Source organism: Cervus elaphus, chromosome 12 (genome assembly GCF_910594005.1).
Source record: "Cervus elaphus chromosome 12, mCerEla1.1, whole genome shotgun sequence".
Classification (NCBI taxonomy): Eukaryota; Metazoa; Chordata; class Mammalia; order Artiodactyla; family Cervidae; genus Cervus; species Cervus elaphus.
This window is the reverse complement of record NC_057826.1, coordinates 25,271,480-25,297,806: the sequence shown is the minus strand read 5'-3', so window position 1 is coordinate 25,297,806 and position 26,327 is coordinate 25,271,480. Positions and strand designations below refer to the sequence as shown.

Here is a 26,327-nt window from a genome sequence, read left to right as displayed (position 1 = left end):
CAGTGTGTGTCCACAGCAGAGCAGTGGGTGCTTTGCTTGGGCTCCCCTGCAGGTGGCATTAGGAGAGGCGCCAAATGGAAGACGTTTGCTGCCAGCAATGTCCTTCTACCGCTGTTGCTTTAGGGTTCTGGAGCCTCTTCTACCGGCACTGCCCCTTCCCCTGAACCACCAGGGTCCCATGGAGACCCACTCCCGGGATTCACACAGGCAGCTGTGATTGGAAATATTCTTTATTTTGTAAACATCTGTGTTTAAAATAGATGAACCCTGCTCACAATTCCTCTACTGGACCCGAGACACAGCACACGAAAGTTCACCCGTCACAGGGAGAAGGTGGGGCTCAGGAATGGGTGCCGGGGCGGCGCTGAGTCTCAAGACGGCAGGTGAAGGCGTGGTCAGGAGTCCACAGGCAGGCGCACCTGCTCAACAGTCTAAGGCCAGGGCCCAGGCCGCCTCTCTTACCTGGTGAGCCTAGCTGCACCCTAAAACCCCAGCGCCCCTCCTGCCCCATACCTCTCCCCAGCAGTGGCCCCGTGGATGCGGCTTCTCAGGCTGTAGAGTCTCAACCCCAAGGTTTCCCTTCCAGAACCCCTAGGGCACAGTAAAAATCCAGTCCCTTTCCTGAGGGGGCTAAGAGAGGAAGGCAATGGTGCTCGGCCAGATCTTCAGGGAAGTGGCGACTGACCCACAGGCTGGAGCCAACGGCCAGCATAAACACCCCCTCCCTCAGGTCCCTGGTGGAGGGCACACCGAGGGCTGGCACTGCCGACCCCCCACCCCAGAGTTGATGCTGCCCATGTCTAGATGTTTGAGGAGTCAAGTCCTCAAGGAAGCATTCTCAGCTGTGGTGGTGACTTCATCCTAGGGAGTTAGCTCTTCACATTTCTCATCAGCCGACAATTATGATTACTCTGGCTTTCTTTTTCCTCCCAACATAGGAATCTGTCCCATGTCCCTACATCCTGAGCTGCCCTCTCCTGATGTATTAAGAATCAGGAGGGAAGGTTTGGTGATTTCATCCCTCACCCTTTTTTCCAGAGGAGTCAGTGGGGCTCTTAATCCTTCACACGTGTGTCCTGGACGTTAGTTCTTATTAACAACTGGTGAATGTGCGATGCCTAGTTCTTTGTTTTTGCTCCAGCACCAGCCATGCCTCACAGCTTATGACCGATCCTCCTCCCATCTTGGGAAGGTAGAAGCCCTCCTAGGGCTGCTAACTGACATGTTTCCCCTGCTCAAAGGGCCTCCTGCAAACTACTCTGGACTGTATGGAGTTAAAGAAACTTCTTCCTGAAACAAAGGGTTCTGGAGGAGGGAATCTGCTTCCCCCCACCTGTCGCCATGGAGCAGTTGGCAAACCCAAGAGCCTCTGACTCAGGAGCTCAAGGAACAAGATGAGCACTTGATCCTGAAGGCTGAAGGGAGAGCACCACACATTCCTACCCAGGGCTTGCCTGCCTCCTGCCCACGCGCTCCCACCCTTCTCCCACAGACTCTGGGTCTCGGGAGAACCTTAAGAGCCAAAGGCTGGGCTCAATGAAAGACCACCAGCCTGGTTTTGTTCCGTCACCTGCCAGGGGATGGTGGGGAAATGCCCTTCTTACATAAGAAATGGAAGATGGGGCCCAGAAATCCCTGCTACTGCCCAATTCCTCTCTGGTTTGCAAACTGCTATCCCAGCTCTTAACTTATAGGAGCTGGCCCTTCTCTTCCAAACACTCCCCTTCCTGCAGTGTGTGATTGGCCCCAGGGTGGGGAGGCTCTCCTCACCCCTGCAGTGCTCACAGGTCTTGATCCACATCTTTAAATTCAGGAGCCCAGCGGGTACGGGAGGTAGAGAATGGAGGTGACTTTTTAATCCCTGCCACCCCTCATTTTTTTTTTCTCCTCTGAAGCACCTGGCCGAGCTCAGGTCCCCCAGGAGGCAGGTGGGCGGGCAGCCAAGCACGGGGTAAACTGGGGTAGGAGGGAGGAGAGCCCTGAGGTGGGGACCACCAGTTAGGGCTTTCCTTCCTCCCTCGCTTTCCTTTCTGCCTGGTCACCGGGAGGCAGGCCCGTGGCACAAGAAGGGGCAGGTGGTGGCCAGGGGAGATGGAAACAGATCCGGGGGCTGCAGGTGGGGCTTCTCGTGGGAGCAGAGCAGGGGGAGTGTGGCCCTGGGCCTGAGTGAGGAGGAAGGGGAAGGCGCTGCCCCAGCAGGGACCTGGACACACAGGCGTGGGGAGGTGAGGGCTTCCATACGAATACAGCCGAGCAGAAGGGACAGAGAAGTGGGAAGAAGCGAGAAACAGCAGAGAGGAGACCAGACGCGCAGAGAGACAAGGAACCTACAGTGGCCTTGACTCCAGACTCGGGCATCGCCTGGGAGCTCCAGGCAGTGAAGACGTGCTTGTCACACATCGAGGGGCTCGCAGCAGGCCTGTCGCTGGGGACACAGGCTGGTGGGGCCCCCCCCACGTGGAGGGCTGGGGGCGAGGCTGCTCCCCGGGGCCAGGCAGGGGGAGGAGGAGCAGCGGCCAACATGCCTCAGGGTCACCCGAAGGAGAGGGGCAGCGGGGTGAGGCCCAGGCTCCCTTGTGCCCGCAGGCCTCCTGCGGGGAGAGGGGGGTTGTGCGGGGGTGCTCCACACAGGATGCTCAGCACCAGCAGGTTTTGGAAGAGTTTGCCGGGCCCTCAGGTTTGCCTTCCTCTTCCTCCAGCTCCGCCAAGGCCAACTCGTGGTTAGCACGCGTCCGCAGACCTTCCAGCTCCTTCCTGTGCGCCTGCAGCACCAGCTCCGTCAGGCGCGTGAAGGACTGGGAAAGCAAGCAGCATCGTTAGCCGGGCGTCTCCCCCTCTTCCCCGGCGCCCCTGTGGCTGCCCCCCGCCCCGCCCCCTGCCCAAGCGGGGCTCATCTGCTCTTGGCCCCTCAGCTGCCTCGCCACTCCACTGGACTCAGCCCAGGAGTGCTCACCTCTTTAATGTTGAGGTTGGTGCAGGCACTTGTTTCGTAGAAGTCCATGCCATACTCTCTAGCCAGCTGCAAGAGAAGAACGTTCCTGAAAGGGAGTCAGCAAGGGAAGGGAGGTGCCCTGCAGCACCTGGCACATCCTTCTGCCACCACGCTCAGGGCCCTGCTGTGTCGTGACCATTTCTCATCACATAAGTAGATCACATATGAGACTGCGAGCTCCGAAGACCAGGCTAAAAGAGATTGGGAGAAGGTGCTCCACCCATGCACCCCCACCCCCACCCAGCTACACACACGTACACATGTGCACATGTACACACCCAACATGCATACATCATGTATCAGAAGACAGAGAGGCCCAAAATGTTGTGGCGAATTAATGAAAAACATGGGCTTGGCGGTCAAACAGACCCAGACTTGAATACCAGTGCTGTCACTTAAGAGCTGGATGACAACTTACTGATGCCCTTTAAGCCTCCCAGCTTTGTCATCAGCTCAAAGGAGATGAGTGTGTCTATTAACCAAGGTTGTGGAAGGATTAAATGCATCTATCTCTAAGCACTTGCTCAGCACAGGGCCACACATACAGCACTCAACAAATACAAATATTCTAGTAGGAGCTAGCTTCTACTTTCAAACTTTTCAATGACCATGTCTTTTTTATTAATATACTAAAAAACAATTTTATTTCCAGGGTTAATGGATGCTATTGACTGAAGAGGAACAGAAAAGCTCCTGAGACCCCTCAGAGTAAGTGGGTGACTCTGGCCTCAGTGGCATCCATCGTTCCTCCTGTTCTCTGGGAGCAGGGTCTCCCTCTTTACTCGGACATTCCCTCAGCATCATCCTCCTGCCCTCTCTGCCGCCATGGCTTCTCTGACTATGGGCCCTTCATTCCCGCATTTTCCATCTAACCTCTGTCCAGGTGTCAGGAGGACAGGGAGTGGGTATGGTGGTTGGGGGCTGGTGGGTAGGATGAGATGACTATAGGACAAAGCTGCTCCTGGAGCTGCTATAGAGGCAGCAACCTGAAGTCCTTCCTCCTCGTTAACCAGGATGGGCTCTCAGGCAGAGGTAATCCTGCTCTGGGGGCCTTGGAGCTGAGACAGGCCTTTGTTTCAGGATAGACCCAAGTCATTGTCCTCAAAGATGGCAACTCACCAAATGCCTTAGGCTGTTGTGGGAGGTGGGAGGGAGGGGTCCCCGACAGTGATAGAATCCTGGGCCCTACTTCTTAGGACTGGCCCTGGAAGCCCATGAAAAACCCAGGGGTGGATTCAGCCAGCTCACTCTCACTTACCTGCTGCCCTTGTTCTCTTCCCACCTGCCGTTTCTGCTCTTCATCGGCCTTGTTCCCTATAAGTATCTTCTGGACACCTTCTGGTGCGTACTAGGGCCAGAGGAAGGCAGAACCGCCAGTGAGTGCGGCCTTCCTCATCCCACCCCATCTCCCCACCATACAGCCTCCACGGGCGTGCACACCAGCACCAAAGTTCAGAGCCCCAGGGACAGAGTGGGCCAACGGAGTGCAGGCACCAGGCTCCCCCAAGTACCACGGCTGACCCCAGGCGTCCCTGAGAGATGTCATGGGGACCGTCGAGGATAGAAGACACTGGTGCTCCCTTGGGTTGGACAGCTGGAAAGGACCCTGGACTTAAGTCCAACCTCTCACTCTACAGATGAGGAACCGAGGACTCAAGAGTTCCAGGGGCATGCCCAAGGCTCCACAGCTGTGGTGGCAGAGCCAGGACTGGAACCCCAATCTCCCAATTCCACCTGGTCCTGAGATTTCGGGTAGGAAGCTGTGCACAGTGGAGGCTCTGTCCTAACTCGTTTCTGGGGAAGACACAGCCATGGAGGCCTGGCAGGGTACAGAGCATGAGGGCATGGCTGCTGGGGACTCACCCCTGTGTCTTACCCATGGGGGCTGCAGCCAGGGCTGCAGAGGAAGCGGAGAGTTCCTGGTAGTGTCTGCTCGCCAACTCTGACCACCTTAGCCCTTCCCGTGTGGGCATCGCCATGCCCTCCCTCCCCCCACCGCCCCCCCCGAGTGAGGCTGCGTGTCCTACCTCGTCCACATCACTGACCCACTTCATGATGTGCTGGTAAGAGCGCTCGCTGCTAATGTCGTAGACTAAAAATATTCCCTGAGAGAGAGGAGGGTGAGATGGGGGAGGCAGACGCACATGGAAACTGCACAGTCAAGGGGCCAGAAGCGGGGGGTGGGGCACCTTACATGCTGGGTCGCCGTCTCCCCCTTCCCTGCTTAGCATAATGAAGATCCATAAGCACCTAGAAAAATCTCCTCTCAGTCCTCCAAAGCCACTGCTTCCTAGATCACAGAGCTCCCTCAGGCAGGAAGGCACATGGGTCTTTGGCCAGGGGAGGAGGGTGGAAGTTGAGGGTGAGGACCTGCCTGTAGTTGAGTGCCCACAGAGGAACTGATGAATGAATAAATGATCAATAAGTGACTGAAAGACTGCCCTGAGCACCCCCTGCCCCACTCCCCAGGAGGCAATCCAAGGACCCACTTGGGGATCAGTGGCACAAACATCTCAAACACCCAGAGCCAGCTGTGTGGGTGGCAGCATTCCACCTCTAAACCCTAAGGACAGTGTCTCACCTGGGCCCGTCGATAGTACTGCTTTGTGATGGTCTGATATCTCTCCTGCCCTGCCGTGTCCCTGCAGTAGAAAGGCAGCCCGTCAGAAAGGCAGGGACTGTGGAAGCCGGTGGGGAGGGGAGGAACAGGAGCTGGGAGACCCTGTGCCTTTGCAGGAGAAACTGGAGAGCTGCAGGCTGAAAAATCAGTGGAGCTTTGGTGCCCAGGTAGATCCAAATGTATCTGACTCTAAAGCAGAGAGGACTGGTCATAGGTGCTGACAGGGCTTGTGGGGCCTTGTCAACTATACCTGCACCAGGAGCCACAACCATACCTGGGCCTTAGAGAACAGTCTCTAGGATCTGGCCACTGTGGCCAGACTGGTGGAATGGCGCCACCTCCAGTCCCTCCGGAACTCTGAGGGCAACGCCCATACCGCTCTGAAACTGGAAGGCTGCTCCCAACGCTGGAAAGGCCGTGCTTCCAAGAGCACCAGGCTAGAGTCACAGCGGCCCCGTGTGGCTACTTGGGGAACTGCACTGTGCTGCGGTGAGGCACTCTCAGGCAAGGATGGGGCATAGCTCTCCCTCTTTCTAATGCTACTGCAGTGCAGTGCAGTGGGGGGCTTGGCCCCAACACAGAAGCTTTATTCGAAGACAAACCCACAGTGCTTAGTTTGCCAATTCCTTCTAATTCTTGCTTTTTGGTGACTTGTGGTCAGTCCCATAAAGTTTCTCAAGAAAGAGAGGCGATGGACTTCCCTGGTGGTCCAGTGGTTAAGACTCTGTGCTTTCACTGCCAAGAGCCTGAGTTCAATCCCTGGTCAGGGAACTAAGATGAGAGATTAAGGCTCATGGGAGCAGGAGAGGGGCTCTGAGACTCCTGCATCTTCCCATCAAAGAGGTGGCCAGTTTCTCCAGATGAAGCCCTGGCGTTGTGCACACGGCAGCAGCAGCTTGGGTACAGCCCTGGGGCCTCTCCTCCCGCCCAACTCACCAAATCTGTATCCGCACTTTGATGCCATCTACCTCTATGGTCTTCATCTTAAAGTCGACACCTGGGGAAAGGAAGCAAGCAAGGACGTTAGCAAGGGTACCTGCTGAGACCTGAGGTGTGGCCCAGGGCACTCATACCTGGAGGTTCTCCTTTTGGTTTAATTTGGCAGAAAGATGGCAAGAGGGAAAGGCCTTCTTGAACCAAAAACAGACCCTGGGGAGTGTCCAGGGCCTTGAATGGTGCTTCCCTTCCTACCTGAGCTTTGAGTTGCTAGGACTAAAGGGTCTGAGATTCACAGCAGGTCGGAATCCACTCCATCGCTATCTTACGTTGCCCCAAAGCATGTCTAACTCTACCCCCATGAGAAGTCTTCCTGTCTCTGCTTCTGCACAGAACCATCTGTATTCCTGGAACTCTGTTCCCTAGGAACAGTAGTTTACCTCATGCGCCTGGGTTGTTTCTCTCTCTGCCTTATTAGCAACCAGGAGGGGTTACAGCGCCGTCATGAATGTGGAAAAGGCAGAGATTGTGGCAAAAGAGGACTTTCGCCCCCTGGTGTGTATGAAGCCGCCGGCAACTAGCAAAGGCCCGCCAAGGAGATGGCCCAGGGCATGTGTTGTTGACTAGGCCTGGCCACCACAAGAGGCACTGTGGTTTACCAGAAGGAGCATGGGCTTGAACGTCAGGGCAGCACTTGAGTCCTGACTCTGACCACATAATTCATAGCCAGGACCCTGGGCATCTTGCTTCTCTGAGCCTCCATTTCCTCGTCAGTAAAATGGGGACATTACCAGTCATTTCAGAGGGTCACTGAGAAGACCAAATGACATGCTGTGCCTGGCACCTGGTGGCCACTCCCTCGGTCACAGCTGTCACCGGGCCGAGTTCAGCCCTGGTGCACACAGGTGCTCCTGGGTGACCGCCAGTGACCGTGTGAAGAGGCAGTGGCACAGCACGTCACTGGGAAGGGAGGGACAGACAGACAGGGTTCTCATCTGCCCAGGGGCTTGAGGAGCTAAGCTGCCGCGAGACACAGGAAACGTAAGGGGTCTAGCAAACCAGCCCAGGGAGGAAATATATCCGGGGATTTTTGCGACCGAAGTCAGCGCCACCAGCAGCACGCAGGCGTCAGTCTGGTGACAGCAGAGATGGGGTGCCTCTGCCCAGTCCTGCTCGTGCCAGGTAAGGTGGCTAAGCTGCAGTCTTCGTGCACTCCCTGGAGACAAGTCGAGAATGGGCACCACTAACCAGCGTTCGGGGGGGAACAGGGTGAAGGCAGACTTCTGGGCCACAGTCCCTGGGCTTTACAGCACAGCCCCCAAAGTGCTGAAATCCCCAGCGCCACTCCAGCTTGGTATGAATACTCCCCCGCTTATCCAGTTCAGCATCAAGACCAAGCATCATTTAATTAAAAAGGAGGAAAAGACTCAGACTGGACAACCTAAACTAAATCAAGTTGGTCGGACATGAATCATTTTTCACCTGCCCAAGCTGATTCATATCTTTTGAGCTGTACTTTTCTGAATGTGCGACATCCGGCAGCCATTCTTTGGAGGGTGCCCAGAAAGTAGAAAAGCGGAAGGAGAGGGGGCCCCTGGCCTTGGGGGGGGGGGGATTGTGCAGAAGTGTGCTCACCCGCTCCCTAAACAAACAGTTGTCAAGACTTTGCTTCTCCGCAACACCTGGCATGGAAAGGAATCAAGAAACCTTTGCTCTTTCCTGGTACAGTGCTGTCTTCCTAGGAGAATAGGTGATGCTGTTTACTTTATAAAAAACCTGGCTCATCCTTATATCAGCTCAGTCCGAGGACAGTGCCTTTCGCAAGTGGTCACACAGGTGGGGCTGCTGAGAGAGAGGGGTCTATTTCCTTCATTCTACAAACTTCTATGGGAACTTTATGCCCTGTGCAGTGCTAGGTGCATACAGAGTGGCCAAGAAGACAGATGGCCCCTGCCCCTACAGTTTATTGGAAAGGAAACAAAGGCCCCGGGAGGTGAGATAAGGAGTCCAAGGTCGGCCCCGCAAGTAGCCGAGGCCTGTTTGAGGGCAGGGCCCTTGTACAGTCTCTCGGGGAAACGAGAGGAAAGCTGTGTGTTACCCAGGCGGAGGGGTCTTACCTACGCTTTTCTGTTTCTCTCTGGAAAAACGGAAAAGCACTCAGCCAGGGGAAGTGCCCCCAGAGCCGGGGAGCTTCCCTCTGAGACCGAAGGCAGGTCTGAGGAGAAGCAGGGCTGACAAGACAGGGAGCCGCCCTGGGAGTGAGCGCTGGGCTTGGCCTCCTTCTCCCCTCTTCCCTCGCTTCTCAGCCGTGTGGCCAGGGAGCAAGTCTGCGGAATTCTGGTGGCTCACAGCACCCCCCACGCCCCACCATTTTGCAACCAAGGCCCTCCTGACCAGCCATCAAACCTGTAACACCTCTGAGAAGTTTAAAAAAAAAAAATCAGCTCTTCCCCTGCACGAGGGATGAAACAGTCTAAGCCTTCTGAGGGGTTTCCTCTCCCACCCACTCACCTCCTTCTTAAATGGAAAAAGGAACAGCCCAGAGATCTTCCAGTGGGACCTGCTCCTCTATGCTGTTCCCCCACCGCCTGTACCTTCCACCACGTCCACCTCCAGTCAGCCCTAGTGCCCTATGCCCGTCTGCGGCCCCTTCCTTGTCCCCGTGTGGCTGCTGGCTTTTTCCACCGCTGAGCACTGCTGGGCAGAGTCAAAATGCGGGCCTTGTTCAGTCACCCAGGAAACCGTGCCTTCCCACCTCAGCCAGCCCTCGCTGCTGCTCAGAAGCTGTTTATTCGAGGTGGTTCCCCCCCCACATTCCTCACAGCCACTGTCCTTCATGCTGAAGGGCTCAGCCCCGGTCCACCCCTTCTCCCCTCCCCTATCGCTGAAAGCGTCCAACACCTTGTCCACTGACTTACGGGCAAGGTGACCGCTGCCTGATGAAGCTTTTCCCCTGAGGCCCACATCATCTCCTCAGGCCGTCCTGCCGTCTCCACCTTCCCTGGGTGGGGGGTGTCCTCTATCCTCCGAGTCTCACCTCTCAGCTGTCCTCAGCCCCTCTGGGTGCACACCCCAACAGTTTCACCTGTGTCGCATCTTCAGCCTCTCCTGGGAGAAGACAGATTCTTCATCCGCCTCCACCCCCAGAGTGTTCTCACTCTGGCTCCTCTAAGGCATCTCAAGCTTTAAAGTTTAAATGCAAATCACGTGGGGACCCTGTTGAAATGCAGATTCTGATTCAGTCGGTGTGAGATGTGACTGAAATGCTGCACAAGCCTCAGGGTGAGTAAGAAAGATATTACTGGCCCACGGATCACACTTTTGACAGCAGGCTTCTCAGGATGGTGGTTCTCAAAGTGTGGTCCCCGGACCTGCAGCATCAGAACCAGCATCAGCCAGGGCTTGTTAGAAATGCCAGTTCCTCACATCTCCAGCATCCAAAGCTCTGGGCAGGGGTGGATAGGAATCTGTGGTTTAACAAGCTCTCCAGGTGATTCTAGTACATGCTGAGTGAAGACTGAGGATTCCATCTGAAGTAAGCTTTGCATGGGAAGCATTTCCTTTGCTGCAAGGGAGGCAGCATAGGAATTCTCTGATTCTCAAGATGTACTCTGCAGATACCCAGCTTTAGAATCATCTGAAGTGTGTGTTTTTGTTTTTTTTTAACAAAATGACACTAGTGGGTAGCATGAGATGTTACGGAAAAATCTGAGTGAACTTTGTGGCCAACCTAATACTTTGACTTTCCTAGACCTAATGAATCAGAATTTGAGAGCAAGGGGCTGAAACTTGTATTTTTAAAAGGACTATGAGTGATTTTATTTTTTAAATTATTTATTTAGTGGCCGTGTTGGGTGTTAGTTACAGCATGTGGGATCTTTCATTGTGGCATGCAGGCTTCTCTCTAGTTGAGGCACACCAACTTAGTTGTTCTGTGGCATGTGGGATCTTGGTTCCCTGACCAAGGATCAAACCTGTGTCCCCTGCATTGGAAGGCAGATTCTTAAACATGGACCACCAGGGAAATCCCTGGGTGATTTTTAGATAGAGGAAAGTCTGAGGGTTCTAATTTAGTGGAAAAGCTATGCTCGGCACTAGAGTCAGAAAGACCTGGGTCTGAATCCTGTTTCTGGCACTTGCTATGTGACTTTGGGGAACTTTCAACTTCTCTGAGCCTCAGTTTATTTGTCTGCAGAAAGCAGAGACATCACTTTACCAACAAAGGTCCATACAGTCAAAGCTGTTAGATTTTTCCAGTAGTCATGTACGGATGAGAGAGTTGGACCATAAAGAAGGCTGCGCGCTGAAGAACTGATGCTTTTGAACTCTGGTGCTGGAGAAGACTCTTGGGAGTTCCTTGGACTGCAAGGAGATCCAACCAGTCAATCTTAAAGAAAACCAATCCTGAATATTCACTGGAAGGACTGATGCTAAAGCTGAAACTCCAATACTTTGGCCACCTGATGCAAAGAGCTGACTCATCAGAAAGATTGAAGGCAGGAGGAGAAGGGGACAACAGAGGATGAGATGGTTGGATGGCATCACCGACTCAATGGACCTGTGTTTGAGCAAGCTCCAGGAGATAGAGAAGGACAGGGAAGCCTGACATGCTGCAGTCCATGGGCTTGCAAAGAGTCGGACACAACTGAGCGACTGAACAGCAGCAAGAATGAGACTACCACTGGCCTCCTAAGGGTTGGTGTAGGATATAAATTAGATAATATATGTGCACCTCCTAGTAGATAGAAGATAGTTCCCTTTGCTAAATAGAGGTTCCTGGGGAGGAGCCAGAAAAACAAACCCAGAACACCTTGTCAGGAGAGACAGCACAGTCCAGTCTCTTGCTACGCCTCTACCTTTGCTTGTCTGGCAGCACCAGTATCACTGGGGAGCCTGTTAGAAGCCTGGCCAGTCTTCTGGGCCCCCCAGACCTACTACACTTAAGGCACACTAATGCTTGAGAACCACTCTCTAGCCCATCTCCAGGCAGAACCACATGCACGGCTCACGATACTGCTAAGCATTACAGCACAGCCCCTGGCTGGAGGACCCAGAGCCCCTGGTTCTCATGCCAGCCCTACAGAGGAGGCAGGGCGGGGGTTGCCACCGTGGGGTGCTGAGAAGCCAAGTAACTTGCTCCCATTCCCACATCCTGTGGCCGAGCCAGAGCTGCAAACCAGCCGCTTAAGACCAGCCCAGGCCACCTCCCTTGCCCAGCGGCTTCCCCACCCTCCGAGCTGTGGAATCTCACTGCCTTTCTGTCTCAGCCCCACCTTCCCCACACCTGTTTTGTATTACGACGCGTCTAGCAGTGAGGCAGTGGGCACACGTGGAGCAAGCCCACCGTAACCTATTTTCAAGGAACCCCTTGCTCCTCGAGAGTTCGTGATTCCATTAAGCCCAGAGGCACTGCCCTGGACAGGGCCACTCAGAGTTTCCTCAAGCGGGCCGACATTCCTTCCCAGGCATAGGGGACACTCGGGTGTGAAGGAACCAGCAGCTCCCTCCACACAGAGTGGGCAGAGGTTCTTGGAGACCGTGAGGTCCAGGGAGAAGAAAGTCAAGAAGATGAGGTTGTCTCCCACCCAAGGGTCCAAAGCATGACAAGCAGCTGACTGTCTCCTCCCGGGACTTCAGATCCGTCAGTTGTGGTGTTTGCCACACCCAGTATCCCGTTCTGGGTGGAACTGCACAGCCCGAAGTCTCCACTCGGGGAAGCAGGGCTGGCTGCAGCATGTTCTTTGTGGAGAAGCAGCTCCTGCCTGGACCAGTGTGGACGTCTGACCCCAAAGAGGGCCATCAACGGGCTTGCCAGTGACCCACAGCATGACCTGGCCGACAGGGGCAGGGGAGCTAGCTTAGCCGACCAGCACGGTGCCTTCCGGGTGGTGCAGAGGGGACCAGCCAGCTGGCACCGAGAGGAGCAGGAGGCAGACAGATGTGCGGCGTAGGTCCCAGCACAGCCACCCGTCCATGCCGGGCTCCAGGTCTCAGCCGGTGGGTGTGCTCACAGCACAGCCCCCTCTCCTTAGAGCACATCTCAGGATGCCAGAAGAGCCTCAGCCTCTGCTTGCCGATGGCTCCTCTAGGCTGGCGGTCTTCTCAGCTGCAGGCCCGGGAACGGACAATGTACCCCGCTCCTCATCATCTCCCCATTCTGGTCTTCCAGCCCCCACTAGATGCACAGTACCTATGAGGCAGGGGAGAAAGTTTGTATTGGACAAAATTCTGTGTCTGTTTTCGAAATCTCCACCTCCACCCCAGCTCGGTGCCAGGCAGAGAGTAGCAATCCATTGGCAGCATCCCCCCGCCCCAGAGAGTGGAAGGAAGGACGGGTGCCCATGGCTCAAGAGCAGGGGCGTGTGTCCTGCTGTCTGAACACCTCGCAGTCAGCGACAAGAAAACGCCTCAGTGACGCGACAGTGCCAGGTCCCGACGCACCTGTGATGGTGCCCTCACCACCCTGGTGGCCTCTGGCCCCTCCCGGGTCCTGGGTGTGGGCTCACTCCTTCAGCAGCAACTGCAGAGCCTGCCAAGCCCCCCCTGAGCCCTGGAGCACAGTCACAGCGCTGCCGTCAGAGGACTGGGGGCCCTGCTCTGGGTACTGGGGCTCGGAACAGAGGGACCAGGCGGGGGCATGGCGCTGGCACTGCCCCTGCTCCTAAGACAAGCTTAGGGGCTTACTGCCAGCCCAGTCTAGCAGCAGAGGGCCTGTGAAGACCAGGCAAAGGAGGGGACAGGGGACATCCAGGGGACCGGCACTCCTTGTCCCTGTCTGCCTCCAGAGAAAGCCCTGGAAAGCACAGGAGTGTGCAGCTCAAGAAACAGACTGGCGAGGCCATTAAGAACACAACTGTGGGGCCAGAGTTTGGTTCCAATCCTGCCGTTACCACTAATTACCTCTGTGGTCTTGGGAAAGCTACTCAACTTCTCTCTGCCTCAGTTTCCCCACCTGTAAAATGGGGATGACACTCCCTGTTGTCAGAGGATTTCTGTGAGGATTATGAGATAAGCTATGAAACCCACAACAGAGCCTGGCACATCGAGTTTTATTAAATGTTAGTTGAGAAAGCTATCAGTGTCCTATGCAGGGGATGAGATTAGGGTCCCAGATTGGGGAATAGAAAGAGCCCTAGAAAGTTGGAAGGGGCTCGTGTTGGGACAAGGAAGGAGACAGGTGCCAAAAGGGGAGTCAGCCACATTAAGCCGCAGCGTTTCAACAAAAAGTGAAAATGTTGCCCACCGTGGGAGCCAGACGGCCCCCAGAGTCTGGCTACAACCTGAAGTCCAGCAAAGTTAGCTGTGCCTGTTGGCAGGCCAGCACCTCATGTGTTAATGTCAGGTGCCAGCTTGCCTGCCCGCCCGGTGCCACGGGCGTCAGGTGGAAACAGGGTTTTTCTGTGCCAAATGCTATCATCGTGATCAACCGCAGCCCAGAGGCCCAGCAGCATGGGGACCTGAGCCTTTTCCTCAGCAATGCGATGCCACCACAGGAATCACTTAATACACCTGAAACCCAAGGCAGACACCCAATCCCTGGAGCCGTGGTGGCTCCAGTTACAAAGCTCAAGTCCCAGGAAGGCCCCCAGCCCCGTCCCCTGCAGGAAACCAGCATGTGCTGGGCGCATGGTGCTCCCCGGGGACGGGGCAGGAGGTCACTCTGAGAAACCCCAATGCCGTCTGGAGGGAAGGGCAGACCCTGCGGGGCTGTGGCTTTCTGACGTTGCCACCCAAACAAGGCACCAGAGTGATGCCCTTCCCTCAGCAAGAGAGCAAAGTGTAACACCATGTCCCTGCCAGCTGAGGGACAAATGAGGGGAAGAACAAGGAAAGGCGGAAGACGAGGGACAGCTGAGACAAAGCTTGAGAGAAGGTTCCAGACAGAGGCTCAGGCCACACAACGGGCCTCACACCAGTTGGGTTCAGGGCAGGGGAGAGCATTCTCTGCCCCAAACCTGCCACTCGCTGCATCCCCCTTCCTCTCTCCCTTCTGTCTGGAGACTTCCAGCCTCCCTGTCTGTGGGGCTGCACACCACTGACTTTCCCTTATCCAGATCTGGAATGACTGTCCCTCATGCTGGGGAAAAGGTGTCCCCAGGCTCTCTGAGAAAGGGCATCAGGCCGCATTTGAACCATCGCACTCCGGGAGGGATGGGAAGCAGGGCCTCTGGCAGAGTCCTGATCCTCTAACTCCCAAGGCTGTGATTCAACCTGAGATCAAAGGCCCTAGTTCACCCGTCCCCACCCACAAGACAGACTGGTGATGTCAGAACAACATTCTCTCTTTTCTAAGACACAATCAGATGCAGTGCACGTGATGATACGGGCAACAACTCTGGAGGCTACTATTTTCACATCAGATCTTGAGATTCTCTGGAGACGCAGGAACCCAAGGGCTGTTACCACACACAAGGGTTTCCCAGTCAAACATGAACTCCCGTGATGCTGGGAGGAATGCGTGCCCCAGTGCCTGAGCCCAGGGAGCTCCTACTCCAGAATCCTGGAGGGCCACTTCAGCAGCCTGGCTAAGTTGCTGGGCATTGTCCGACACCAGCAGTGACCCTGAGCAACAGGCAATACTGACCTTAGTCTAAGACACTGACCTCTCAAGTGTGCATTCATCAGAGAGGACCCCATTCACACAGGGACCACGGGAGCTGCCTTCGTGCTCCCTGCTATGTCTGAGCCTCTCCTGTGGCATATATCTGAGCAGAGAACTTACTGGAAACTGTTCACCACTTACAGAACTCTCCCCATCTTCTCACAATCCCAAACACATAAGTATGGAGTGAGTTTCTCATTGTCTGTGAGTCCCCCAAAAAACCAATACCACTTGCAGCTTCCCTCTAGGGAAGTCCTATGCATTCATTCATTTATTCATAGCAAACTGTTATTATTAGTTCATCTACCAGGAACTAAAAAGCCAGGGGACACAGCCTTGAATAACACAGAAATATCCTTGTCTTCAGTGGGCTTCTATTGCAGTGGGGAAGACAGACAACAAATAGGGAAACCAGTCATTCCAGAGTGAGACGTGTTGAGGCAAAAGCAGAATTGTGGAGTAGAGGGTGAGGACACCCAGGTGCGGCCTGCTTTAGGCTGGCTGGTCAGAGAAGACCTTTGAAAGGAGGTGACACCTGAGCTGAGGATGGAATGACAAGAAGGCACCAGCCGGGAGAAGGTCTGAAGGATCAGGGCCCCAGGCAGCAAAGGCGGCAAATATCCCTCAGGCTGGAACACATTTCAGTCAAACTCACAGTGCCTCCGAAGAGGAAAAATATAGGGGCTACATCATTCTGTTCTGTGTTATAAAGAGGGGAAGCTCAGTAAGGGGGCTCCTTGGGACCCACCCTCATCATGCACATGTGCGCACACACCTTCGTGTACACAGGAACTCATCTGGAGGCTCTAACTGAAGGACACACTGAGAAACCCCTCAAATGCTGGCAAGGCCCACTTGGAGACTCCTCGCGCCCACTTTATGATGAGATTTCTACCCGAAAGGCTCATGGGTGTACAGGGCCCCATTCCTGTGCAGAGTGGGTGTGCAGGAAACATCGGTCCCCTTGCTCTCCCCACTGTTGCATGCACAGACCCCCATAGGGCCTCCAGGCAATGTGCCGTGCGCTCCAGCCAACCCCATCCTGCCCCACTCTCACATGACCTGGGCCTTGCTCTGGAAGCAGACTGCCGAGTGGTCGGTGGGTACTGCTGAGGCAGCCAAGGTCTGCCAGGCTTCGGACCACCCACTCCTCCACCCTCTGCCAAGCCTCTTCCCGGTTGGGCCTGTCAATGTGGCCCAGAAGCAGAAGGCAAAGCAGGGAGGAAACAAGGGCCTGGAGCCTCAGGAGCAAACATCTCAGAGGGGACTGGACCTCTAGACATGTCTGTCCACTCACAGAGCCCTCAAAGCAGGCTCCCAGCCAGGATCTAGTTGACAAAGCCATGACCAGCCGCTACCCGCTGGGCCGGCCGGACAGAACAGCAGCAGCCCCAAGTCGTGAGGTGTTCTCCACACACCTTTCCCTCCACCCCTCATCCTTTTGGAAACCCTGCTCAGTTCAGAGGCCTCACTCAAATGTCACTTCTTCTGTGAAGCCTTCACCAACCAACGCAGGGGGAATATATCACTCCTCTGTGATTCCAAAGCATTCTGATATTGCTTTTGCACAATATCCTGGTTGTCTCTCTGGATGTCTGACTCCTCAACAGCACTGTGAGCTCCCAGAGGGCAGCACAGCCTCTTTTTCACTCTATATTCTCATGGCCTGGCAGAAGGCAGACCCTCAGTATACATGAGTGTGTGTGTTAGTTGCTCAGTCGTATCCAACTCTGCGACCCCATAGACTGTAGCCCTCCAGGCTCCTCTGTCCGTGGAGTTCTTCAGGCAAGGATACTGGAGTGGGTAGCCATTCCCTCCTCCAGGAGATCTTCCCGACCCAGGGATCGAACCCAGGTCTTCTGCATTGCAGGCAGATTCTTTACCGTCTGAGCCACCAAGGATGTCCACTCAGTAATATATTATTCAACAAAATTGAATAAGTAAAAGAAAAAAAATAAAAAAGAACACATAGGTGAGTGAGGGAATAAATGAGTGAATGAATGAAGTCACTACGTTCTAGGAGAAAAGATGAGTGGAGAGAAAATTTTAATCAGAGAAGAGGGATCAGGGAATGACCCATATTTTATAGCCAACTGTTGGCCCTCTCTGTGGAACAGGGGGCTCCAGTCACCGAGTTCTCCATAAATATGTTCTCAGAATAGCAACATGAGGGCAACACTCAGATCTCAATCTCAGAGGTGCCCCCAGCCAGACTCCTAAATCATGACCCCTGACAGTCCCCCAGATTCATCTAACAGCAGAGACACAACTGGCCCTCCAGCCCGGAGCACTCAGAGCAGGTGAGGGAAGCACGTTGTCTCCCGTTTGGCTCACAGGAGAGAGGCTCTGCTTGGCACCTTTGGAGGGCCTTCTGGGGTGAGCAGGGGCACGTCCAGTGCAGTTTGGGGCAAGTGGAGGAGAGGAAATGGTTCACGTTGGGGTCACCTGCGTGTAAGACGTGAGTCATCACTTCTCTCGGGCCTCAGTTTTCCTAGTAATAAAATAGGGCGATGATTCATTCTTTCCTCCTCAGTGGGAGGAATTAAGTGTCCAGGAAGCTCTGTGATCCGCTTGACAAAGCACATTGCCCAGGGCACAACAGCCAAGGAGAGGTCAGAGGCCTGTGCAGAAAACTGGCAGTTTTACAGGGAAACAGGCACAAATATTAGATTACAGCAGAAGGCACTCTGAGAAGAGCTGGCAATCAGGGTGGAAGGGTAATGGCCAAATATCGATTTGGACGTTATAAAGCTCATCACCCAGCTGTCTGGGAAGCAGGCAGGAGGAGAGGGGGAGGAAGGCGGCACCGGGGCACTCGAAGCCGTGGGTGAATCTGCAGAGCTGTGCAGGTTGGCACAGGTGCATAGAGCAGCCGAAAAGAGGGTTTTCCAGCTGCGCTCAGGGATCACGTCCTTGGGGGAGGGGGGTGTGCAGCAGGGCCAGGGAGCCCAGCAACACGTGGCTGGCTGAGGTCGGAGCCTTAAGGCGGAGCCGCCCTGTCCCCTAAGGTCACCTCTCGCCCCACTCCTTCACCTCTGCATGTCCTCACAAACTCACTCTTCATTCTCAGCCCCTGGCTCTGCCAGGGCAAGCGGGGAACTGGCACCAAAACTGTAATAAAACCCAGAGCCTACACATGTGCTCCCCTGTGTTGTTCACTGGTGTCTCCCCAGCTCCTTGCCTGGCACCTGGCTTGGAGTGGTGGGTGCTCCGCAGATAGTGCCTGAATGACCAAACACGTGAGTGATGGACAGGAGGGCCTCAGAGCACGTATCATTCATCTCCAACGTTCTTGTGAACTAGGAATGATCATAATAACACAATGAGGACAGCTGCCATTTTTTCTGAGAGCTCTGCCAAGTGCTTTGTATCTGTTAGCTCCTGTAATCTTCACAAGCATTAAGGCAGAGTCTGTTACTATCTCCAATTTACAGATGTGGAAATTAACGACAGAGACGTTAACTGTCTGTAAGGCCATGGCGAATCTCAGACATGTGCTCTTTTTGTTCAACTCAGCTTCTCCCCTCCCCTTCTTCAGGGTCTGGGGGAGCTGGGGGGCACAGAGACCCTCCTGACCCTCCCAGAGTTCACACAGCACGTATACACAGCGCCTTACAGTCTGGGAGCCCAGAGACCCCAGGACTGCGGTGCCCAAGCATTGGCCCCCATGTTTGTTAGGCTATTCGATAGCAGGCTCAGGTCTCTCCCGGCTGGTCCTTCCCCAGCCCACTCTCCCCTCTTCAGTTAGCCACAAGCCCTTGCCCCAGGCAGAGAGAGAACAGAACTTCCTGAGAAAGATGATATGGCATCAGCAAAGCCCGCCGAGGAACCAGGCCCAAAGCCACAGCCATTCAACCAGTCAAACCGGAAAATCATAGGCCAAAGCCTCCTACAAGCCCAGTAGGTGGCCTTTAAGACAAAACAGCCTCAAGACCGGGTGACAGGTCTACTCAGGGAAGACCAAGGATTGGAGGGAGAATGCCAACTCATGGGCCATCCCTACAGTTTGCATGCGTGGCTGACATGTGGTCGCCACGCAGAAAGGAAGTCAAAGGTCTCTGCACGGAGATGTCCACTGGGACGGGACATTGTCTCCCTGCTGGGCAGGCAGTGACAGCCACACGAGGCCTCTCGGAAGGGGCCAGGTGGATGGATGTGAACTACTCCCCAGTTCTGGAGGGAAGCAAGAACAGGTGACTGTGTGGGGCTCCAGAACAAGGTGTGGGTGCCAGAGGATGAGCTGAGAGGGCCCGACGTGCCCAGATACTACCACTGGTCTCCCGGCCAACATCCTAATTGCCACCTTCTTCCTGTCATCCCCCTGCTCAGAAACCCTTGACACCATTGCGAAGGGGCTCAGCCAGCTCCTCAGCCAGGCCCGCCGTGCCCCCTACCCTTCTTCCTTCACCAGTGTGACATTTATGGAGAGCGTGCCCGGCCCTGTACTAGGACGATGAAAACAACGAGGAATGATGTTTGGTCTGACCCTCAAGGCACCTGTACTATAGTTTGGGAGACAGAGAGATAAACAGAGGAATGTTCTCACTCCTTCCCTCTCTTCTGTTCCAGCCAGACTGCCCAGAGCTCCGTGAACACCCACTGAATTCCCACCTCTGTCATCTCTGCTCCTGTCACTCCATCTGCTCCTTCCCTTGCAGGAGGAACTGAGAAGCAGCCCACACTGCAAGGCCTCGCTCCAGCCTCCCCTCCCCACTGAGCCTTCCTGCCGCTTCCCATCCACCCGGCCTCCTCTCCTTCCGCGACCTCCTCCATTGAGCGCTTCGGGGAGCATCAGCATTTATGCACTATGCACGGGCCCTTCACCATTCGCGGGCTGCCTCAGGCAAGTCTTCCAGGGTTATTGAGCTGCTGGTGATACCTTCATTACCAGTAACGATAAGGACTGTCATCCCTCCCCTACATTTGAAGAATGCTTCACCGCGTGCTCTCAGATAGATTCTCTCCCTGTGGCCAAGGCTCTTTTTTGGCCTGTGTTGCTTCCCCAGCTGGATCACAGGCTTCTGTGGGCAGGCAAAGGTGGACTGCAGTCTGTCTCTAACACGCCTGTCACTGTACTTCGTGGTGAATGCTTAATGAATTGGTTTAACAGGTGAAGAAATGGTAGGGAACAGCCTGGCACTGACTGCCCGCCTCTGCATCGGCCCCCTTCCAGGTCAGCAGAGCTGCATGGGAAAGAAATGCCAACTCAGGGCCACCTACCCACCTGCGGACTGGAAAGAGGGGTGGTCAGTGCCTCTGCCTACCTGGAAGGTCTCCTCGTCACCCCCTGCAGGCTCTTCTCTGGAATGTCACATGCTCTTACAGTAAGTGACCTCAACAGTGAATCACAAATCGACATGGTCCAAGAATCTGAACTCCGTCTTGGCAGTAACTGGAGAATTGCCCCATTTTCCCTATTCACAGAAACAGCCCTGGGAAAGGCGCCGAGAACAATGTCCACGAGGGTAAGAGAATGTGTCTTAGACAAGGAGCAGCTTGGGAGAGGTGACGCCGGGCTTTATTCATCTGAGAATCTTCAGGTTGCAGTGTTGAGCCTAGTTACAGGACAGATTTTTTTTGGGGGGGAAGGGGGATAGATAAACTAATGAATAGGACTTGGTAGTACCCATCCTTGTGGCTCCTTGATTTGTCTCCTGGCAATCTCCCTGGTGACCTTTCTGTATCACAGAAGGGAAAGCTTTTCTTGACCATCCAACTTTTCCCCTAGGTTCTTAGTTACAGCTGAAAAACATGACCAAGATAACGCAAAATCACAAAACCAACAGTAAGCTTTAAACAAGAAAGCATTCAAGAAACCCTCAGCTGCTGCAACCCATCCTCACATCCCATCTGGTTCCTCAGCCACGCCCAGGCATTTCCCCAACATCTCCTCTTCCCTGCGCCTTCCCCAGAGGCCTGTAGCCCTCCCTCGGCCTCCAGACCCTTTCCATTCCTAATTGTCTCTCATTCAAACAGCAGCCCAGCCCAAGCTCCTGGACATCCAAGGAGCTAGGCTTACAGCTCCCCTGAGGAAGATGAGTGCACCTGTCCCCGACCCTGAGTCCCTTGAGGATAATGAAGCAAAGAGAGAATGAGACCCTAGGAGCTCCACGATGATGACAGCAGTAGTAATGACCAGCCTTTTCCAGGTTCGGTGTCTGGCTCTGTTCTAAGCGCTTTTACAATCGTCATCTCATCTAATCTTTACAGCATCTGGAGAGGCAGGAATGCGTTATCCTTCCCATTCTACAGATGAGAAACTTACCTGATATTCAAGGTCGCCCTGCCCCAAAGTGAGGTTCCCAGGTCTGTCTGACAACAAAGACTGCCTCTGAACCATGGGGCTTTGTTCTTCCTGGCTCTACCTGCCTCCTCTTCCCTCTTGGCAAGGAGTGGGTGTGGGGAGGAAGGGTGGAAGTCTCAAGTGGAAGCGGAGTGTGGGGCCCTTCCTGACGGGAGAAGGACCTGGGCAGTGCTGAGGCCACTCCAGGGCGTCATCAGAGAAGCTGCTAGATATGGGTGAAACGCCCTCAACTCAGGCCTCTCAGAGGAGGCGGCCACTCAGGACCCAAGAGCGAAAGGCGAGGGCTCAGAGGGGAGGCCACCCACTCCCTCCCAGAATGAGTGATTCCATAACAGCCCTGTCCAGCATATGCCCCAAGGCCTCCTCCCCTCTAAGCACGGGCTCGGGCACTGGAGAGCAGAGATGTATTCTGAACCCCGCCTGCCTTCTGAGCCCCTGGCCTGGCGAGTAACCCTCCTGGTCCTCATCCCCCTCAGCCTCCTTCAAAAAAAACGCCTCCACTGACGTTCTTCTGGAGCTCGTCCCCCCGCGCACGGGCTCTCAGCTTACCTACGCCCTCCCCCAGGTGTTCCCCACCTTGTGGCTTACTTTCACAGCTGCGCCCTGTCAATTCAACCCCTTTGGCCCCTCCCTTCCTCCTCTCTTCCCCGCTTTGGCTCCACACTGGGTCACCCCTGAACTGAGGGGTACCCAGTGCCTCGGCTCCCCCTACTCTGAACCCCTCGTCCTTCCCCTCCCCCTCTGCACCTGGGGGTGTGGGGTGTCATATTGGTGGCTATGATTCTCCACTGCCCCACCTTGGGGTACCCAGGCCTAGGCCACTCCATTCTCTCCGCTTCTGCGGGGAAGCGCCCCAGCCTGAGGCCCGAGCGCCTACCCTAGTCACCGACAGCAGTAGGCGGCCTGTTACCTCCAGGAATCCAGGCTTAAATCCCCAGCGGGCGGTCCCGCACCCCGGGGTTCATCCCCGCGCCCTCGCCCCTGGCGCCCCCGCCTCTAGCCGGAGGGGCGGACCCTTGCTCCCGGGATGGAGAAGGCGCACAGCCGCCCGGACAGGTGGAGGCGGCGGTGGCGGCGGGGAGGGCGGCGCGCCCCCCGGCCAGCGCCCCTTACCGATGGTGGAGATGTGCGAGGAGTGGAACTCGTTGTCGGTGAAGCGGCAGAGCAGGCAGGTCTTGCCCACCCCAGAGTCCCCGATCAGGAGCAGCCGGAACAGCACATCGTACTGCTTCGCCATGGCTGGGCCGGAGAGGGCCGGGGGCTGCGGGCGGCGGGCTCAGCCCTGCTCCGCCGGGGCCATCGCGGCGCGCGCCCGCCCGGCCGAGAACGGCGCCGGCGGCGAGAAGGGAGCGGGGCTGGCCCCGCCGCCTGGCCGCCGCTGGCTCGGTGCTGGGAAGCGTGTGCGGCGGGAGCGCGGTGGGAGGAGAGAGCCGGCCCCCGCCCGCCCCTTCCCCTGCGCCGCCGCCGCCGCCCGGGGAAGAGGCGGGGAGCGCGCGCCGGGGAGGCGACCCCTCGGCGGGGGCGAGGGCGAGGCCGGTGCGCGCTCCCCGCCCCCAGGGTGCGCTGCCCTGGCCGGGGCCCGACCCCCTCCCGCCCGCTTTGGGCGGGGATCCGAGACTCAGGGGTGAGGGGGTTGGGGAACGTGTTTGTTTTCCTATAGACCTTCCGAGTGGACTGGGAGGCTGGGATGCTGGGATGAGCTACCCAGCCCACCTCCACCAAACTCCTCACTTGTCCCCCAATCCCATCCCGAACCTGGCTCTGAAAGCTCCGCCCTAGCCGAGCGCCCGCCCTCCGCGGGAGCTTACCGGGCCCGGGGAGAGGGGCCGACAGGGACAGTGGTTAGTTCTCACCTGGGTTCACCCCGGGTCGGAAGGCCTTGGTCTGGGTCTGGATTAAAGCGCCCGTCTCCCCTTAGAAGTCGCGGCGTCCAGAAACCCTGGAGAGTATTGCTAGAATTCTCCCTCTCTGCCATCTGGCTTCTCCATAACCTTGCGTGACTGTGTCCTCCCTCCAATCTCCCCCTCCCCCACTAATCCCAGCTTTTCTTTAAACGGGGGAAATGTCTGCTGACCTTCACCAGGCTGAAAAGACAGCGGATCATAAAAACACTTCCAAATGCACAATCCTTCGGAAGTGTTGTGCAGGCAAGGCTCTGTTTTGAGTCTAAGCTGCTTAGGGTCGGTGCTCAGGATGCCAATATATTATTTCAACCCACTAAGTATTTCTGCTGGTGCACACCAATGGCTCCAAAGAATGAATGGACCTCTGTTCAAGACCCAATTTACTACCACTGAATGTGTTAGCACCAGAGAGAGGCAAATAAATGCTCTCTGGAGTCTAGAAAATGGCCTATTCCTGAGAACAAGTACAAAGGGAGAACACATCTAGCCCATTAGATCTTTAAAAAGTGATACCAAAGTGGGTGTGTTTGACTGTTTTCAGGCTGAGTATTGGATGGGCATGTGTTTTTCAGTAGTAGGTCAAGGAAAGCAGTAAGTTCATTTACTTGGCTTGAAGAGCTATATTTCAGGCAAAGGGTATAAATTAAAAAAGAGGGAAGAAGTCCTGAACTGACAGTTACTTAGATGGCATTAAAAGCCAAGGAAACCTATTTTGCCGAACCCTCTAAGATGTTCAGGTGTGATTCTTGTCACTGGCTTTACATTGGCTTTCAAGTACATGCCATGGGCTCTGGAGTTGGGCCCGCTTGGGTTCCAGTCCTGGCTCTTCCCCTCACCAGCTGTGCAGTCTTGAGCATGTTATTGAACCCCAGGACTCAGTAAATGCTGAGGAATGGAAATCACTCTTCTTTGATTTCCCTGTGCATATGTTGTGTGTTTTTGTTAGTCACTCAATCTTATCTGACTCTTTGCAACCCCATGTATCCTGCCAGGCTCCTCTGTCCATGGGATTCTCTAGGGAAGAATACTGGAGTGGGTTGTCATTCCCTTTTCCAGAGGATCTTCCCGACCCAGGGATTGAACCTGAGTCTACCGCATTGCAGTCAGATTCTTGACTGTCTGAGCCACCACGTAGGTGGTAAGCATATCCCACAGATGGTCAGGGATGTTTTCAAGGCACTCCCATCGTCCTGCTGTGATTTTCACCCATACCACCACACACGGCGAGGGGGGAAAGGTTCGGCTCAGCCTGGCCCCCTCTGAGCACTGCAGCTGGCCTCCCATCAATGGATGGGCACTGTAATGGTCAGTACTTCCACAGACCTCCTTACTGGGACGTTAGTGGCTCTCTGCTTGCTTCTGTTAGGGGAACAGTAAGGAAAATGAAACTTGAGGTAAGTTCCTTGTCCAAGAAGAAACTTCACTTTGAAGGAAATGGCTTTGCATAGGTTAAGACAGGCAAGGGAGTGCGGCTTCTTAAACAAATCCAGGGAAATGAATGCCCAGACTCATAAAAAAATAGAAGAGATTTCATCATACTAGGCTGACCTCAAATTCGGGAGCTTACATTTCTTTTTTAAAAAAGCAGAATCAATAGTGGAATAGTCTAGAAGCCTAAACTTCTAGCTCACCTATTTTCAGAGCTGTCACAGAAAGAGCTCTATTTTCTGTGTGTGTGGACACATGGGCATGCGCCCTTGTGCACACACTCTGAGGTGGAAGAGCTGAGATTTGGGAACAGTGTTAGCAAAAGAACCACAAAACTAGTGAAGACAACAAAGCCTGCTTCAACCATGGTCTTTGTAAAGAAAATACTTAATTCTCCCCTTACCGCAATCACTCAGTGGGACATTTTGACATCCTCTCCAGGAGAGGTCAGTTTGGACTGGGGCAGTCTTTAGTAGAGCTGGGCGACATTCGAGGAATGGTTGCTGGATGTTTCTCCTGCAAAGAGCCTCCAAGAATCAGTCTCTAAAGTACATTGAACTGATTCTTTTACCAGGGAGACAAGTGCCTTCCCCACTCCCCGCCACCTCCACCCCAGCCACATTGAGCATGCTCTGTATTTAAACAGCCAGCAAGGGCACCGCCGTGGGATCTGTTGTAACAGTGGCTGAATTAACTGGAGAAATGAGCCAACAGGTAGCCCGCTGCCGAGACTCAACTAACACAGGTGGGCCGTGGGACTCCAGGTTAGCAACATCCCATGCCTCTTCCAGATTCACACTCGGGTTCCCAGCTCTGGGTGAATGTAAGTACTGTGCTCACCTAGCAGAAGGATTTCTGCCTTATCTCAGGATTAGAAGAAACAGACAGACACCATACCCCCTGATTGTCTCAGTACCGTCTTCTATTCACATCCTTTTTCTTCTCTGTCTCTGAGAAATAGGAAAAGGAAGAGACTCTGAAATGACAAGGGAAGAGGGGACAGGGCAAGCTAAGCTGTCGGAGACAAGGGCATATACACCTAAACCCCCTCTGAGGTTGCCTTGTAGATGACCGGGGAGGAGGGGCTCTGTGACACTTGGGTGGGGAAGGTGAAATTTTGGGACACTCCACAGATGTAGGAGTTGATCCTATAGTCATAAATTGTGTGCTCAGTCGTTCAGTCATGCCTGACTCTTAGGCAAGAATAATGGAGAGGGTTGCCATTTCCTACTCCGGAGGATCTTCCCGACCCAAGGATTGAACCCATGTCTCTTGTGTCTCCTGCATTGCAGGAGGATTCTTTACTACAGGGCCCCCAAGGGAGCTTGTAGTCATAAATTGCTATGCTTAGTTGCTCAGTCATGTCCGACTCTTTGCAACCCCGTGGACTGTAGCCCGCCAGGCTCTTCTGTCCATGGGGATTCTCCAGGCAAGAATACTGGAGTGGGTTGCCATGCCCTTCTCTAGGGGATCTTCCTGACCCAGGAATCAAACTGGGTTTCCTGCATTGCAGGCGAACTCTTTACTAGCTGAGCTACCAG

At 54.9% G+C, this 26,327-nt stretch overlaps 1 protein-coding gene across 5 annotated transcripts; it reads right to left on the bottom strand.

The window, feature by feature from the left end:
* Positions 1-212: 212 nt before the first annotated feature.
* On the bottom strand, positions 213-23,445 carry RAB15 (RAB15, member RAS oncogene family). 5 transcript variants are annotated; one of them, XM_043920132.1, is made up of 7 exons: positions 23,308-23,445; positions 6,549-6,609; positions 5,574-5,634; positions 5,020-5,097; positions 4,251-4,340; positions 2,954-3,019; positions 213-2,795 (listed from the first exon to the last, which is right to left on the bottom strand). In XM_043920132.1, exons 2-7 carry the CDS (start codon positions 6,593-6,595, stop codon positions 2,637-2,639), a joined length of 501 nt encoding a protein of 166 aa, XP_043776067.1. In that variant the 5' UTR covers positions 6,596-6,609; positions 23,308-23,445; the 3' UTR covers positions 213-2,636. The 5 variants fall into 5 exon arrangements, with proteins under 5 accessions (XP_043776067.1, XP_043776064.1, XP_043776068.1 ...); XM_043920129.1 differs by lacking the exon at positions 23,308-23,445 and adding an exon at positions 22,568-23,020; XM_043920133.1 differs by lacking the exon at positions 23,308-23,445 and adding an exon at positions 9,586-9,609.
* Positions 23,446-26,327: the final 2,882 nt, after the last annotated feature.